Raw genomic sequence first — 16,072 nt, forward strand, 5'->3', positions numbered from 1 at the left:
TTTTGGCCGTTGGTGGTTAGCACAGTAACCACTAAGCGTTAGCTTGCTCTCTTTTTCAGTTGCCGTCTGAAACTTGTGTTTTATTTACAATTATTATACTTTGACATGAATTTTGGATAAATTTGATTACACACAGAGTATTGTGTTTTTTTTTCCTTGTTTTGAACTGTTGTGTTTAATTTTATAACTTTTTTGGTCAATTCTTCAGTGGGAACAATTGCTCTGTAGTTTAACTTTATTATATTTTATTTAAGGTATACAATAATTCAGTGAGCCTGAGTGTGAGGCAAACAGATAATAAAATGGACACTGAAGTTATTCTGACAGTTTATTATTAAATCATCTTCATTATTGTCCTGAATTATTTGCTCTTAACCATCTCGACAGACAATAGCACTGTTAAAATATAGCTTTATTAGTTTCATTACATGGTTGCAGCATTTTTTCAGACATTGCCCGTCAGAAGGATGTTTATCACTCAAGCATAAACTTTACACATATTGTAAACAAATACACCATTACTCAAAGAAATTAATATTCAGACATGGATTTTAGAGAACGTGAAGAAGCGCTTCTATTGGAGGAGGACCAGCAACAACAATATGTGAAAAACAAGGACATCAGTCACAACATTGATGCAAGAAACAAGGTAAATAACATAAAAACCACAGTGAGGTCATAAAAATGCCTTGGATTTGTCTTTAAGCATGATATTTTTTCAGCAGGAACACAAGATTATAACTGAACAAGTGCATCATACCTCACATACAGCCTCTATTCAGAACACTTTATCTAAATATTCGAAGGGGTGATTTCTTAAGTCTTCCAAGGCTTTGCATTTTAGGAAAACAGAATAATTATTGTACCAGATGCAAAAGCCAAAAGTAGCAGGAGACAAATGCAGCAGAGTTCAGAGAAGCAGCTGACTCAGCCATGAGGTCGGTGGAGATGAGTGTGCTCTGCCTTTCTGAGTCAGGAAGTAAATTAACTTTAAGTGTAAATATTGAGAGGTTTTATGGCACAAAAAGTCAGGGGTAGAAGTACAGTAACTATTTAAGAAAATAATACTCTCCGTAACACACAGTAGTTTGGTCCCTCTACGAAGGGAAGCTCGCCAAAAATTTTCCCTGGCACGGAAACAAACTACAGCTTTGTCTCTTGATATTTTCTCTGAAAACTATTTGGTTTAAGTTAGTTTGGTTAGAATAAGACTCAACTGTAATTGCAGTAGATTTTATCTGACAAAGCACATGCAGTTAGTCCATATGAGACTCTTATTGCTTTTAAATTCACTTCAAGAGCTGATTGGCAATTATTTTTGGCTAACAGTAGTTTATGGGTTTTTAATATTCTCAATATCCTTTAAAACGCTAAAGAATTGCCTATCATTTAAACTAACTAACTTGAGAAATGTGGAAACATGCACAGCCCATCCCTAAAGAGCCTGTTGTTTTTTTCCTCAGCTGATGCAGAAACCATCAGTCTTCCAGCAAACCCCACCTTCAGCAGACGGGAGCGAAACTAGAGCATGTGAATGTGCACCACACGGATATGGTCAGTCCTGGTTGTTGCAGATCTGCGGGAACTCCTTGAAGATCTGCTGCACAATTAGCTTATCCATCTGTTTCGCCGTGGCGCTGCCTTCGTCCTCTCCGGGGTCTTCCTCCTCCCCGAGAATCCTCTTGAGCGACCCCTGCAGGTCAGAGAGGCGGTGCTGGTGCTCCAGGTAGTCCGTGGAGCGCATTATGGAGTGCATGAGGGAGAGGTACTCCATCCGCAGCTTCAGGAGGAGGACAAGAGATGATTCAGTTCAATTTATTTATTTTAAGGAGGCATGCACATTAATAAACATAAATTTTATTTCCCAATTGGATAAATAAAGTATTTTCCAATTGATTTGAACCCAAAAGTTACCATGCAAGTGATAAAATGGAATATTTCCAACACTACTTCATAAAGCATGCAAAAAGATTTAAATTAAAGACTTTGTGGCCAAATATAAATTACTTTGAACATATTTTTACTCAAAACTCTTTTGTTCACATATTCAAAATTGAGAAAAAGCTATGTTCAGTATGACATACTCAACTATTACAAACAAGAGTCATTTCTGCAAATCCTTAAGATGCTGATTAATTTTTCTGCATATACAAACTAAAACTGTGAAGAAAACCTTCCTCACTTTCCATTTCCTACTGATCAAGAATTATTTTTCTTATATTTCAATTAGTAAAACAGTTAAAATGGAAAATATGTAGCTTCTTTAAATACATTTGTCATTGGCTCCTTTCACCAAGGTGAAAATAGCTCCCTCTAGTGGCTCTGTGTGGTGTTGGAATCATGATGATACTAGAATTGAAGAAATATCTTACTTAATTTTTCATTGATAAAATTGCTTTTGGTCTGGTTTCATGTGACACAAATTAAACATCAAAAAAGCTGAAATAAAAAGCTTATTTTCCAGCTTTCTCTACTGTTTCCATCAGAACTACACAGAGCTATAAATATCCAACAAAACTCTCCTGGCTGCATCTCGGTGCTGCGTCAGCTGCTGAGAGTCTCACCTTGTCTCCGGGAGACAGGTCGGAAATTTGTCGGACGGCGATGTCTATCATCACCATCATGTCAGTGCGATAGAAGATGTCGGCGGTCTCTCGGCTTGCGAAGACATCCTGGAGGAACTTGAGCACAGAGTGAGGTGCAGGTGGCGTGTGTTTGAACATACACACCGGATCCTCTGCAGAAAACAGCAGATTTCATTTAGAAAAACACGTCAGAGCCCATTGAAGAGCAGGAATCATTAGTCGGTGGGATTTTACCTCCTCTGTTCAGAAGCAGCAGCACCTTTTCTGTCAGGACCTTGACGTTTTTCTCCTTCAGCTCCTGCATGATTGCATTGTTGCTCGGCACTGGTTGAACAAATATTGAGTTTAAAAGGGTTTTTCTGAACAGAGAACAGGACAGCTAAAATGTTTCTCAACAGTAGAGATCAGTAAAAAAGTTGTTCAATATGCGAATAATCTTTTCTGACCCGTGTGGTGCAGGTTGAAGGCCAGCAGGAGGTTCAGGAAGATGTCCGGCAGCTGCTCAGTGGGGTCAGAGGGAAGCCCGTCCTCCACCACACCCAACAGGAAACGAACGAATTCGGCGCTGAGATGCTCTGCAGACACAGAGGTTCCTGTAGCTTCAGATCGTCCTCGTGACGAGCATCATGTTAAAACTTCTCAAAACAAAGAGACGTGTCGTACCGTAGTGGTGATACGGCAACTGCTCTCCCATTGAGAATATCATAGTTAATACCAAAGCTGTGTAGCACATCTTCTGATGTTCTGGAGGAAAAGCAAAACAAATGCACAACAAAAAGAACTAAATCATGTTGCAAATAATATCAAACAATTGTTCCTGTTCTAAATAAATGGCAACAATTGGTTTGTTCAAATTTTCTACATATTTTCAGTAAAATGTTCTGGAGTGGTGGAACAAAACCAATAAATAAATACATAAATAAATCATTCATCAGTTAAACTGTTTCATTATTTTATTATATAAAGAGCAGCGTTCTAGAGATATTTGACTATTGCAAATCTACAAATACAAATAAAACAATAAAAATATTACAGAGTGGAAGTGAAAAACCCTTCATGTGGTCAGACAAATCTACTTTTAGAAAACAAATGTGGAAGCACACAATAAATTAAAATGAGTTGGATAATTTCCTGTGTCGTGATTCATTTTTTTGAAGGGAAATTTTGTTTATAGAGACTTCCTAGTGTATTTTATTTATGGTTTTGGTTTTGTGCAGTTTTTATTTTCTTTTTATTAACTGTTTCTGACTATCATGTTTTATTTTGGGTATTTAAAATGTCTTCTAGTTCCTGTGTGGAGTGTTCTGTACAAAGGTTGATCAGTCTTCGAAAATACAACTTGCATTATTATATTATGATATTAGATGAAAATGTTCTCAAAACGACAATATTTATAACAATTATATTTTATTTGCAGAGACATCATAATCCATTAAAGTTATTAATTTATTTACTTTGATTTTGTATGGTTTTGTTTATTTTGGGCATCTAAAATCTCTTCCAGTGTGATGTACTCTGTACAATTATTGTTCAAAATAATCTCAAAATGACCTAATTACAGTTTATTGCAATGAAGCCTGTCAAGATAAACAATTAATCAGTCAATTGCATGATAAACTAAAATTACTTTGATCATTTTCATTTTGATAATTAATAGATTTTAAAGAGCAGTTTTGTTTTCAGATCCATTTTATTTGCATGGTTTTTATTTTCTGTCTATTCACTGTTCTTGGTCGTTTATATCAGATATTCAAAATGTCTCCCACTTCCATCTCTTCCATATTAGCTGAAAATGGCGTCGAAACGACAATATTATTGTTTGTCACAATTATTTCTGGGACAATTCATCGTCCAGCAAAATGTCTTCCAGTGACAGAGACGTGAAAGCTTTCCAGATATGAGGCGACGCACGTTAATATTTCTAATGTTCCTCACCTTGTGTGTCTGTCTGCAGGTCTCTGGCCAGCTCCATGGGCAGGATGGAGTTCAGCAGAGTGGAGATGAACGCCGCGTCCAGGCTGCACATCGCTCCAAACACTTTGAGCAGCAGCAGCCGCAGAGACACGCGGTGCTCCTGCATGAAGTCCAACGGGGAGGGAGAGAGAGAGAGAGAGAGAGAGAGAGAGAGACAGAGAGACAGAGAGACAGAGACAGAGAGAGAGAGAGAGACAGAGAGAGAGAGAGACAGAGAGAAAGAGAGACAGAGACAGAGAGAGAGAGAGAGACAGAGAGAAAGAGAGAGAGAGAGACAGAGAGAGAGAGAGAGAGACAGAGAGAAAGAGAGAGAGAGACAGAAAGAGAGAGAGACAGAGAGAGAGAGACAGAGAGAAAGAGAGAGACAGAGAGAGAGAGACAGAGAGAGAGACAGAGAGAGAGAGACAGAGAGAGAGAGAGAAAGAGAGAGAGAGAAAGAGAGACAGAGAGAGAGAAAGAGGGAGAGAGAGAGACAGAGAGAAAGAGAGAGAGACAGAGAGAGAGAGAGACAGAGAGAGAGAGACAGAGAGAGAGAGAGACAGAGAGAAAGAGAGAGAGAGACAGAAAGAGAGAGAGACAGAGAGAGAGAGAGACAGAGAGAGAGAGACAGAGAGAGAGAGAGAGACAGAGAGAGAGACAGAGAGAGAGACAGAGAGAGAGAGACAGAGAGAGAGAGAGAGACAGAGAGAGAGACAGAGAGAGAGACAGAGAGAGAGAGAGACAGAGAGAGAGACAGAGAGAGAGACAGAGAGACAGAGAGAGAGACAGAGAGAGAGACAGAGAGAGAGAGAGACAGAGAGAGAGAAAGAGGGAGAGAGAGAGAGAGAGAAAGAGAGAGAGAGAGAGTCAAGCTGCACATAGCAACACAAGTCAAAGTTCAGCCAGGAGACAAACTAAAGACCTCAGTGAGACACGTTTACAAAATGAAGATCATTGGTGAACAAGTGTGATGCTGAAACAGTTTTCTATAAACAATAGCAGTAAGCTACACGTTACCATCTGATAATATGACACCAGCGACAGAACATTCTCGAAGTTGTTGGGCCGGCACATCCTCTTACACACTTCTGGATCTGCATCAGTCTGGAAACACAAACAGTGTGAATGACGTGGAGAATAACCTTTTACTGCTGAACACAGAAACACACTGCAGGACGAAGAGTCCTCTAACGATCCAAACTCAGCTCACGCAGACTCAAACTGATCAAACTGATCTGCAGCAGCTCGTCTGGCTTCGCTGCGTTTTGTGAGTCCAGCAGCCTGTTTGGGATTTCTGCTGTCGCTCTCATGGTTACCAGTATCTTCAGCAGCTCCTCCAGGTAACAGGCGATGAGGGCGTGGTCCTCGTGAAGAGCCCAGCTGCGCTGCTGGGAGTCGTCACGATGACGGGCGAGGTCACTGAAGATGACCTCCAGACGCTGTTCGTCGTGACACACTTGACCCTGCGGCAGCCCTGCACTCAAGTCCTACAGACAGTTCAGTTCAGTTCAGTTTAGTTTAGTTCAGTTCAGTTCAGTTCTAAAATTTGCTACTGATGCTAAAAACCATCAGTTCTGACAGATAATTAGCTCCAGTTAGCACCTTAAAACAATAACATAAATTCAGGAATAGGTCAAATATATACATTATATTTGTTCAAATAAACATGTTTTTTTCTTTTATTCACACTTGTTTTAGTGAACCATTTGGCCACCAGAGGGAAATATAAGCAGCTGTTACACATCACTGAGATTTTAAGTCTGGTAAATCTAATTTACCTCCTGTTGTTATTCTTCTTTGGCCTCTGTCATAAAGACTTGTGTTAAACAAATGAGATTAAAAATGATCACTGATGTAAATGTTGAACCTTACAGGATCTGGTATTTCACTTCTCTTTTTGTGCCTCTGCAACCAGTTTAAAGCATTTATTTTTAGAGGCTTGTATCTAACCCTGCAGCTGCTGAAAAATGAAAACTGAAGCTCTAAAAACTAAAATAATTTGAACACACTGTTGGCAGGTGATGTTGTTGTTGAACAGCACTGTGGAGCAGTTTGAAACCTGTTTTTAAAAGTACTATATTAATAAATTTGATACTGATGTAAAAGAACCCAAAGGTGCTGTAGCAAAGTATTAGTCTAAAGCAGTGCTTCTCAAATAGTGGGGCGGGCCCCCTTTGGGGGGCGCGGTGCGATACCTGGGGGGGCGCGTGTGATCCTGGGGAACAGGCTTTTTTTTGGCCGAACTAGTATAAAGTGTAATTGCGCACAGTAGGCGGCAGTGGCGCTCTCATTGTTACTTCTGTCACGTTTGCGACAGTGCAACATTTTACGACTTACAAGACAACAGGTTTGCCTTGGTTAGCAGTGTTAAGTCAACAAAAAGCTCCGACTGCGTTCTGTCTCTGGCCTCCGTTATTCAACAACCCCCAACATGAAAAAGTTTTTCACAGGGATGAAAAGAAAAGCGGAGAGAGACAAAGATAATGAGACAACAGAAAGTCAACCGAAAGCTAAGAAGAGGAAATACGACGAAGCGTATTTAGCGCTTGGCTTCACTGTGACTACAGTTGGAGAAGAGGAAAGACCGGTGTGTTTGCTGTGTCTAAAATGCTCGCAGCGGACAGCATGAAGCCAAATAAATTAGCGCGTCACTTAAATACGTTACATCCCAATCACGCCGATAAGCCGCTAGAGTTTTTTCAGCGAAAAAAATGTTAAGGAAAAAATGTTATGCAGAGATGGATAGTCACGGTGGGGAGTGGGGGGCGCGAATAGTTTTCTTCTTGCTAGGGGGGGCGTAACGGAAAATAATTGAGAAGCACTGGTCTAAAGGTAAACATATTTATGTAACCAGGTTATTTGAAGTTTTTTTATTTTATGTTTCAGTTGAATTGAACAGGTCATAGGTCACCTAAAAGGTGAAATTATTTGTCTTGCTATCAATTGGACAGGGCTGTGTAAACTTTTAATATCCACTGTGTGTGTGTGTGTGTATAATGTGTGTGTATAATGTGTGTGTTATTCCCATCTGGCCCCCCCCCTCGGCCCTCTGACTCTAAAAGTCTGTCTCTGCCTCTGTCCGTAACTCTAAACTCTGAGCAGGCGTCAGGAATGCTGGATCCACATGACAGTGAAAACAAGCCTGACCTTGCTCTCCACCAGCGACAGGAGAACCCGCTCCAGAGCGGCGGCCGCCTGCGGCAGGGCGGTCTGCAGGTGGCCCGCCACCACCCCCACCGCCACCCGCGACAGCTCGAAGCTCAGCCCCGTGTTCTTCCGCACCAGCTCGATCAGTTCGGCGCCGATAGTCATGGGAACCGGCTCGGAGGCCGAGGGGCTGCCGGGAGGGCTTCCGGCCACAGACGGCGGGGCCACGGGCCATTCGGGCCCCGGCGGGTCCGCTAAGGAGAGCTGGGTGGGGGCGGCGCTGGGGTGGGCGGCCTCAGAGAGCTGCGAGAGCTGTGGGAGCTGTGGGAGCTGCGGAGGCTGCGGAGGCTGCGGAGGCTGCGGTGCCGGGCTTTTCTTCACGGAAGGAGAGTCAGACGGCTGGACGTCCGGGGGAGGGACGGGGGGCTTGACGCGAGACGGCACGGGAGGCGGAGGGGTGCTGGCGGCGCTGGGCAGACTGATGTCAGAGGTGGCCAGAGAGGAGCGGGAGGCGGACTCTGTGGAGGTGGTGCTGATGGTGAGGGAGGGAGCGGGGGACGCGGGAAGGGAGGACCCTCTGGAGGGGACCTCCGGCTCTGCAGAGAGGGACAGGAATCCAGTTACAGAGGAGCTGAGCGGCGCTGACCTGACTAAGAATAGAGCGTGGCGCAGGAGGCATCAGCAAAAACACGCCGCCGCAGTTCGCAGCCGACAGGTGGAGGAACTGAGGGCCTAACCTGGACGGCGGTTGTTTCTCTGCTTCTCAGGGGGAGGGGGAGTAATCGGAGCGGCGCGCCGGGGCTGAGGCGGCACCTGCACAGAGGAAAACAAACCGGATCGAGTTAGAGGGACTCTTATGAGAGAGTAGGATGAAAACTGTTTCATTTTCAACATACCTCTAAATTACATATTTTTTATTCATAATCTAGTGTAGCTACAACAAGCATTACAGACAAACATAAAACAAAAAGGGGTTTTGAGCCACAAAATAAATAAGTGGATAAGAGAACAAATGATACAAATGAAATAACCAAAGGAGGTTAAATTAAAATGGATACCTTCAAAACAAAGACAAAACATAATCAATAGGAAATGGTTTAACATTTGTGGATTAGGATAAACTTTTTTTCTACACTCCTGACATAAAATATTAAAACATCTTTTACTTCAATAGGTCGGAGACGAGCCTCTTCAACCATCAGAATGACCTTTTTACAGTAAAGTTTAGTAGAGTGTCGGAGTTACGCCTGCCGCAATAAATCAGTTAATCACATGACAAATTAAAACAAGCTCAATCATTTCGATTTGCATGATTTATTGTTTTTCTTTTTCTACCAAAAATTGGATGACAAAAGTCTTCAGTCTGGTGCTTTTCTGTTTTGAATGACAATTTTGTTTACAGACTTATTTGCTGTTTCTGTCGTTTTGTTTATTTATCTTGGATATTTAAAATGTCTTCCAGTTCCAGTGTTAAATATTCATCAGAAATTAAAGTTTATTGATCTTTGAGAATGTGTCATTTTGCCATTGACACTATATTATTTGAAAATAATCTCAAACTGACAATCTTATCGTTTATCACAATAACTTCTGAGACAATCTGTTTTTGTGACAGGTCTAGTTAGAATACCTAAGAACTAAAATATTATACCTAACAAGATCTGTGAATGTATTCTGGATTTGGTGAATGTATTCTGGATTTGGTATGCACCTTAAACAATTTGTGAAATATTTAAGGTACAAACAAATGTCAATATTATTGACATACATTACCTTGTATCTAACGAGGAAATGATGCTGAAATGCAAACTTTTCTAAATCCAACAAAACAGAAGCTAGCTGAAGCACAGAGCTGAGATCTTTTATTAAAAATGAGTGAGACAAACCCAAAACGTAACATTTGTTCCAAAAAAACCAATGGAAAGCAACTTATTTTAATGCAGGGCTTCCCCCAGGTGTATCATAAGCCTGGCGGGCCACCAGGCTTCAATTGTGCCTCTACCAGGCTAAGCATTGCTTATTTATTTAAGTATTTTTAAGACTTTGTTGTTAGTGTTCAGGTGTTAATCTTCCAATCTTAAAATAATTATCAAATTATATTTTCAAATTTCCTGTCAACTTTTAAAAAATGCAACTCAAAAATACAACGGGCCGCTGGATGAATGACTTCTCTAGCATCCAACCACCGGGCTCAGCACGTTTTCTGGGGGAAACCTTGTAATGCAATTAATGATAAAACAGTTTCCTGTTTTGATTAAACCTCCAAAAACAGATGAAATCATGAGTAGCAGAGCAGGCCATTGTTACCTGGTAGAAGCCCGGCTCTGCCTGCATGCTGTCCATGCTCCCTGATAGCGGCACGCTTCCCTGTCTGCCGTAGTTCTGGTTCAGGCCGTTGGGAGGAGGCGGCGTTTGGCTCAGGGATATTTCACTGTTGGAAGCTGGAAGTCTGTGTCCGGCGGAGGAGGAACTTCGCCGAGCCAGGGTCTCCTTTCTGTGGTGGATCAGCTTTCTACGTCACAGCAAAACAACTATTCAATTAACAGAACATAATGCAGCACTACTGCCAAATGCTCCCCTTTCTCTCTGTCTTACTGTAGAACATCTCGCTGTTCCAGATTGTATTTGCCTCCGTTCTTTAAGGCCACGTTGTGGATGCCTTCGATCGCTCGGTCAATGGACTGCAGAACCTCATCTTGCTCCGGAGCCTGGTGGAAAAAAAACAACAAAAGGGTGAAATATTTATTAATATGGCAGCATTGTTAGCTATTAAACTTTAAGCTGAACAGGACATGGCTTGGGGACATATGTGGCTGTAGGCGGAAACAAACGGGGACAATTATGTAACAACAGTCTTTTACAGCCTTTTTATGTTTTACAAACACATTCCTTAGAAATTCTTCATTGGGATTTCATGTGATGGGCAAACGTAGCGTTGTCCGTATGAAAGGGGAGAAAAATATTTTTGTAAACAAAAATCTGAAATGTGTGGCAATTCATTTGTATTCAGCGGACCTGCGGTACTCACAGGGTTTAGAACCGGCAGCCAGAGTTGGGTAGTAATTAGTGCTTAATGCATTTAAGTAACTTTTTGGAAAAAATTTACTTTTAGGACTATTTTTACTAAGCTGTGCTATTACTTATGTAATATTATTACAAAGTATTTCTACTGTTACTTTGAGTAACTTCACTGAAGGAAGAACAAACTTGTTTTAACAACAAAAAATATATATAATAATAATCCCCAGACACAGATACACACCTGCAGCTTTTGTTAAAGTTTCATACATTTCATATTGAAAAAAACTAAATTATTATTTTTTTGTAATTATGTTATTTATGTGAATTGTTTTCGTTTTAGTCCTTAAAGTACATAAATGTCCTCATGTCTTAATGTGTTGGTCCATCTGATGATGCAACTTTCAAAAATCAAACCACTGATGTACAATTACTCAGGACTTACGGAGCCTTTCTACCAAAAAATGTTTGTTACTGTTGAATTTTTTTTTTTACTTTAATTTGAATAAAATATGTTAAACTACTTACGTACAACTTTTACCAGTTTTACAAATCTATAACTGAAATGTTTGTCCACTCTTCTTTGGAAAATAACTTAGGTGCAGTGTGATAGTATAATGTACCAATTCTTGTCACAGATTCTGTATCTTATTCTGACCATCTGTGAAACTCTGATCAGGCTCCCCCTTGATTACAGCATGATGCTGCCACTACCATGTTTCACAGTTAAATGTATGTTCACAGTTTTCAACCACAAACAGTTTAATTTTGGTCTTAAGCACCACTGACAACACTGAATTTTAATTAGCAGAGTCAGAGTGCAAGGGGCTGAATAAAAATGCACACCACACTTTTTGGATTATCATGATTTCCCCTCAAGTTCACCACAAAACACTGTGGTGTTTCATCAGATAAAACCACCATAAAGTACAATAGGGTATCCTGACTGAATTGCAGGGCTCTATAATTGCAGTCATGCGTGCTCAGAAAACCTCACATTCAGGATTATTAAGTTTAGGAGAGCATGCTGCCAGCTCAGGCATCCGAAACAGCACGCAAGCTCCGACTAGTTAGTCTGCATCCAAGAGCAACCTCCTCATTACTTGACTCATGTGGAAGGAACAGAGAAATACAGCATGAATCATGGTCTATCTAGAAGTTAGCAGAAAGGAGTTTCCTGCAGCTGAGCGCGTCTTTATTGCTTAATGATCCTTTTTGCCATCAGTATTCTGCGCCACTTCTGTCCCACCCCGAGTCTCCCCTCTGCCGCTGCAGCGCAGAAAGATGAAGGAAAGTCTCTGCATGACGCAACGCTTCCTTTAATTTATGATTTATTCAGCAGGCATGCACCGCTGGATGTGTCTCTCTCGATCCCATTGATTCAGCCCTTTTTGTCACCAAGCGCATCAAGAGGCTGAGAGCTCAGTGTTCAGACAGAGGGGGAGGAAAGTGGAAACAAACGCTGTGCATCATACTGGTGTACCTGCAGTTTTTCGATGTAAGAGGCCGGGATGTAGCCGGTTTCCCCCGAGCTGCAGCGGGACCCCAGCCACCAGTGTTTGTTGCTCCTCTCCAGGATTAGGAAGCTCTCCCCGGCCGCGAAGTGCAGCGAGTTGGGCTCGGACGATCGGAAGGCGTACAGAGACCGGTACATGGTTCAGAAATACTTGGACAAACCGAAAAAAGCCGAGAAAAAGCGTAGAGTCCAAGCGGAAGGATCTGCTCAGCTTGGGGGGATTTAAAGAGCCCATGAAGGCATGGCTACAGTGAATGGCTGATGTCTATTTACAAAGCAGCTCAGATCATCTGACCCCTGTTGTACTACCAGATGCCCACGAGGGGCGCTGTTACATCCTGAACGCACCCACCAGGCATTTTAATCGATATCAGAGCTGTTACTGGCTTTTACTCGATAATCAATGTATTATGAAATTATTACATAATTGATTTATATAAACAAATATGCTATTAAACAAAAATACAAGAAAATATGCTGCTATTAAAATTATTATTCATATTTAAAAAATAAATCTCAACTATTACAAAAATATATATTCTTAGTAACTTTTAGCAGCTAATTTACCTACAGGAAAAAATGTAAGTATAAACAGAGTTATTTGTTTTTCTGTACCAGTATTCACACGAAAATAATGTAAAATACATATATCATGGAGTACAACGTTGGATGTAATGTTTAATTGTAAATGATGTGTCAACAACAATTTATCAATTAAATGCAACAAAAGGAATCATAAAAAGGTTGTTTGTAATAAAACCATATGTTTTGCATTGAATCGTGTTAGATTTCACTGAAAATTATAGTAGGCATTGCAAGAAGAAGTAAAGAATGGGTCATTTTTTTTTCAAATTCCAACATTGCAAATAAATAACGTTGTTAAAAGTGATTTTGTAGATTAAACCTCTTAATGTGCCAAAACAGCTAATTCTAATAAATAAATAAAATACTATTTAATATTTAATTACAAAAACTTAATTTGTAGGTTTGTTCTTCTAACCTTCAGTCAGCAGACTATACAATATTTAACTGGAAAAATATTTATTTTGTTTGAATGCTTTTATTTTTTGATTATGATATTTCATCTTAGTCTTTAAAATACCAAAAATGTAGATATGATATTACATATTCGTCTATCTGTGGAAATAGTTTTGGAATATTATGTCAGATGTATATGACCAGGTGCTCACTTTGAGTTTACCTTTACCTGAGTTCAGTTTTTGGCTCCTCTAGTCACCTTTGGCTTTAACTTCTCATTTAGTTGCCCCAGTTGCCCCAGCATTGTAAAACTGTTACCTTTCTGTGTCGGTGGATTGGCGTAAAATCAGTTCAAACCTCCTCAACTAACGTGGGACAAAATATTGTTTGACTTTTCGACACTCGACTGTTCAGTGAGGAAGTGGTGTCACAGCGAATTCCGTCCCCCTGCGTGTCACCGGCTCAAACATGGCCGCCAGGTTCCTCCTTCAGAGATCAACACAGGGGCTCCTGTCCTCCTCCAGATCTGTACCCGCTTTCTCCAGGTGTGTTTCATTAACCCCCCCGAATATTTAACCCTTAAACAACTAATTACGGATGAATATGTCTGCTCTTTATTGTCTCTTTTCTCTTAGAAGGGAGGACATTTTAACGCCATGGTTTCAGTTATAAAAGAGTCCCAGTCGTTTTTTTTTTAAAGTTTTGTTTTTAAAGTCACTGCTGTACTGATTCGCTTTTATTTTGACTAAGACTTTCAGCCTAGATTTAATACTATACTATGCCTAGTTAAAATGACAAAATCACAGTTTACAATTTTAAAACAAAACAAAAGTTTCTCTGCAGCTCAGCAAATAATTGATTATAAAGAATCAAGTATTTGGGAAATGTACTTATGCTTGTGTATGTCTTGTACAAAAACTGGCCTGCAACATTTGGCTGTCAGTGCCTAATGATTGTTATTTAAAAATTAACATGATGGAGGAAAATATAAACACTAATTCATAGCATCTCAGATTTTTAAGCAATTCTTGCTGAAAGTATGGTTTTACTTTATTTCTAGTGTTCACATTCAACCTGGAATAATATATCATTTTATTTAGGTATTTATCTAACTCGGATATGAATTTAAAAGAAAACAAAATACAACCCTAAGTTCGGTTCTCGTGTCTTTGATTGCAGCCCATTTCTCTGCCGAGGTCACAGATTAGGGCCAAGTGACGATGAGATATACCAGCGGACCAGCGTGTCCATCATGAAGAGGGAGGAAAACAATGGGTTCCTGATACACAACTACAGTCCTATGGGATTCAACATTGATGGAAACCGGGTGTTAGGGCCCTGCGCTGTGATACCTCCTGCCATCCTTCAGTGGAACGTGAGATCACAATCCAAACAGTCCCTACGCGTCTTATTGTGTTTCCCTCCAGGTGAGTGTGTTCTAAGTTGGAAAAATTGTTTCTTTCTGCAGGTTGGAAGTTCTGAAGACATCACAGAGGAAAGCATCTCTCTCTTCCACATGCTTGAACCACCTATAGGTACGACTTCGAACCACAAGGTCACGCAAGAAGAAACATGATCATTTTCCAAATACTTTAAGCGTTTTGATTTATTGAGTGTGAAATATCTGAAATTTAGCTCTCTTTGGTTTTGTGTTTTGTGGTTCCTCTAGCAGAAGTCGTATAATTTGAAAAAATGGGATGGACAATAAATAAATATTGCGATAGACATCGGATCAATATCATCTAATAGAATATTTAATGCCGGTATATAGAATATTCACTGGTCTTCGCTATAGAACCGTACAGCATTCTGGGAAATGTAGGCAGAGGAAAGGTTTTAGGTCTTTCCTCTGCTGGAAATCTCAAGCAACCTCTCAGCTCCTTCCTGTTTGCCCTTTTCCTTTTCTGCCCCCTTTGGGCCATCTCTTGCTACTGCATAATTTGAGTATTGGAATCAATTGTAAGGCATCTTTAGATGATAATTGGTGAAAACCACTGCATATTTCTATTATGTTAATATCCATGAATCTATTTTCTTTCTAAGGCACATAGTATTTAAAAGGATTTACTTTTTATTTTTGTATTTTTTTCTCGTGCTGGTTCAGAGATTCTTGTGCTGGGCACAGGGCGTCGGGTCGAACGAGTTAACCCCTCGGTCCTCGCACTCTTGAAGAAGAAACGCATCGCTTTGGAGGTGCAGGACACGGTAAAGATCACTCAATCTTTCCACGATAGTTTAAGAGAAAAACAGATTTTACTTCAATGAATGTATTTTTCTAAAATGCCCATTTCTAAATGTTAATAATTTGATTGCTCTTTTGCAGCCCAATGCCTGTGCAACGTTCAACTTTCTGACCAGCGAGCGGCGGCTGGTGGCCGCTGGTCTGATTCCTCCCTCCTACAGCAGAGCTCTCGAAGTGAAACAGGATGAAAGTGTGGGCTCAGAGTGAGAGTCTAAATGGTCTTTTAAAGATGAGGTTCACATTCAAGTGGGAGGACTGACTCTTCTGCAAAGAGGCTTCAGGATAAAATAGCAAACTGATCCAGCTATTGTATTTCTGCAAACATCGGGGTAAAGGCAGATTGAAGCATTTTTATCAAAGCTTTGAGCCACTTTGAGAAAATTTGAAACAAAGTTGTGGTTAAAAAGTAAATACAACTTTCTGTCATAAATGAGTTGAGTAAATCTGTATTTTGCTGTATAAAGTTGTTGTATAGACTGGTTATAAATACACTTGTTAAATACCACGGTTTGATTTATTTATTATATTCAGTGTTTCCATTATTTGTGTAAGAAAACATTTCACCATTTGCCATTTTCAGTCTTCACAGCAGCATGTACAAAATAAAACGGACTAACAAACACAGGATCTAAA

General features: G+C 40.3%; 2 protein-coding genes across 2 annotated transcripts; one reads left to right on the forward strand and one right to left on the reverse strand.

Moving 5' to 3' along the window:
• Positions 1–394: 394 nt before the first annotated feature.
• On the reverse strand, positions 395–12,505 carry LOC129356226 (NCK-interacting protein with SH3 domain-like). Its single transcript, XM_055025826.1, has 13 exons — positions 12,187–12,505; positions 10,281–10,393; positions 9,993–10,197; positions 8,423–8,498; positions 7,686–8,281; positions 5,855–6,025; positions 5,556–5,642; positions 4,521–4,659; positions 3,249–3,329; positions 3,032–3,160; positions 2,820–2,909; positions 2,565–2,737; positions 395–1,780 (listed from the first exon to the last, which is right to left on the reverse strand). Exons 1-13 carry the CDS (start codon positions 12,355–12,357, stop codon positions 1,556–1,558), a joined length of 2,256 nt encoding a protein of 751 aa, XP_054881801.1. The 5' UTR covers positions 12,358–12,505; the 3' UTR covers positions 395–1,555.
• Positions 12,506–13,634: 1,129 nt separating this feature from the next.
• On the forward strand, positions 13,635–15,944 carry ndufaf3 (NADH:ubiquinone oxidoreductase complex assembly factor). Its single transcript, XM_055025846.1, has 5 exons — positions 13,635–13,742; positions 14,377–14,572; positions 14,666–14,732; positions 15,302–15,402; positions 15,521–15,944. The coding sequence occupies exons 1-5, from the start codon at positions 13,666–13,668 to the stop codon at positions 15,644–15,646; spliced, it is 567 nt and encodes a 188-aa protein (XP_054881821.1). The 5' UTR covers positions 13,635–13,665; the 3' UTR covers positions 15,647–15,944.
• The last annotated feature ends 128 nt before the right edge of the window (positions 15,945–16,072 follow it).

This window comes from Poeciliopsis prolifica, unplaced genomic scaffold (genome assembly GCF_027474105.1).
Source record: "Poeciliopsis prolifica strain line A6 unplaced genomic scaffold, Auburn_PproV2 SCAFFOLD003, whole genome shotgun sequence".
Lineage (NCBI taxonomy): Eukaryota > Metazoa > Chordata > Actinopteri > Cyprinodontiformes > Poeciliidae > Poeciliopsis > Poeciliopsis prolifica.

Bases quoted from the DNA above. Each gene is read 5' to 3' on its own strand.
- LOC129356226 (XM_055025826.1), bottom strand. From the start codon at position 12,357: ATGTACCGGTCTCTGTACGCCTTCCGATCGTCCGAGCCCAACTCGCTG. The intron at 4,660-5,555 runs GTAACGTGTAGC...GACTTCATGCAG, and splicing joins TGGTGTCATATTATCAGATG to GAGCACCGCGTGTCTCTGCG. The intron at 3,330-4,520 runs GTGAGGAACATT...CTTTTCCTCCAG, and splicing joins CCTGCAGACAGACACACAAG to AACATCAGAAGATGTGCTAC.
- ndufaf3 (XM_055025846.1), top strand. From the start codon at position 13,666: ATGGCCGCCAGGTTCCTCCTTCAGAGATCAACACAGGGGCTCCTGTCC. The intron at 14,573-14,665 runs GTGAGATCACAA...TTCTTTCTGCAG, and splicing joins CTGCCATCCTTCAGTGGAAC to GTTGGAAGTTCTGAAGACAT. The intron at 15,403-15,520 runs GTAAAGATCACT...GCTCTTTTGCAG, and splicing joins CTTTGGAGGTGCAGGACACG to CCCAATGCCTGTGCAACGTT.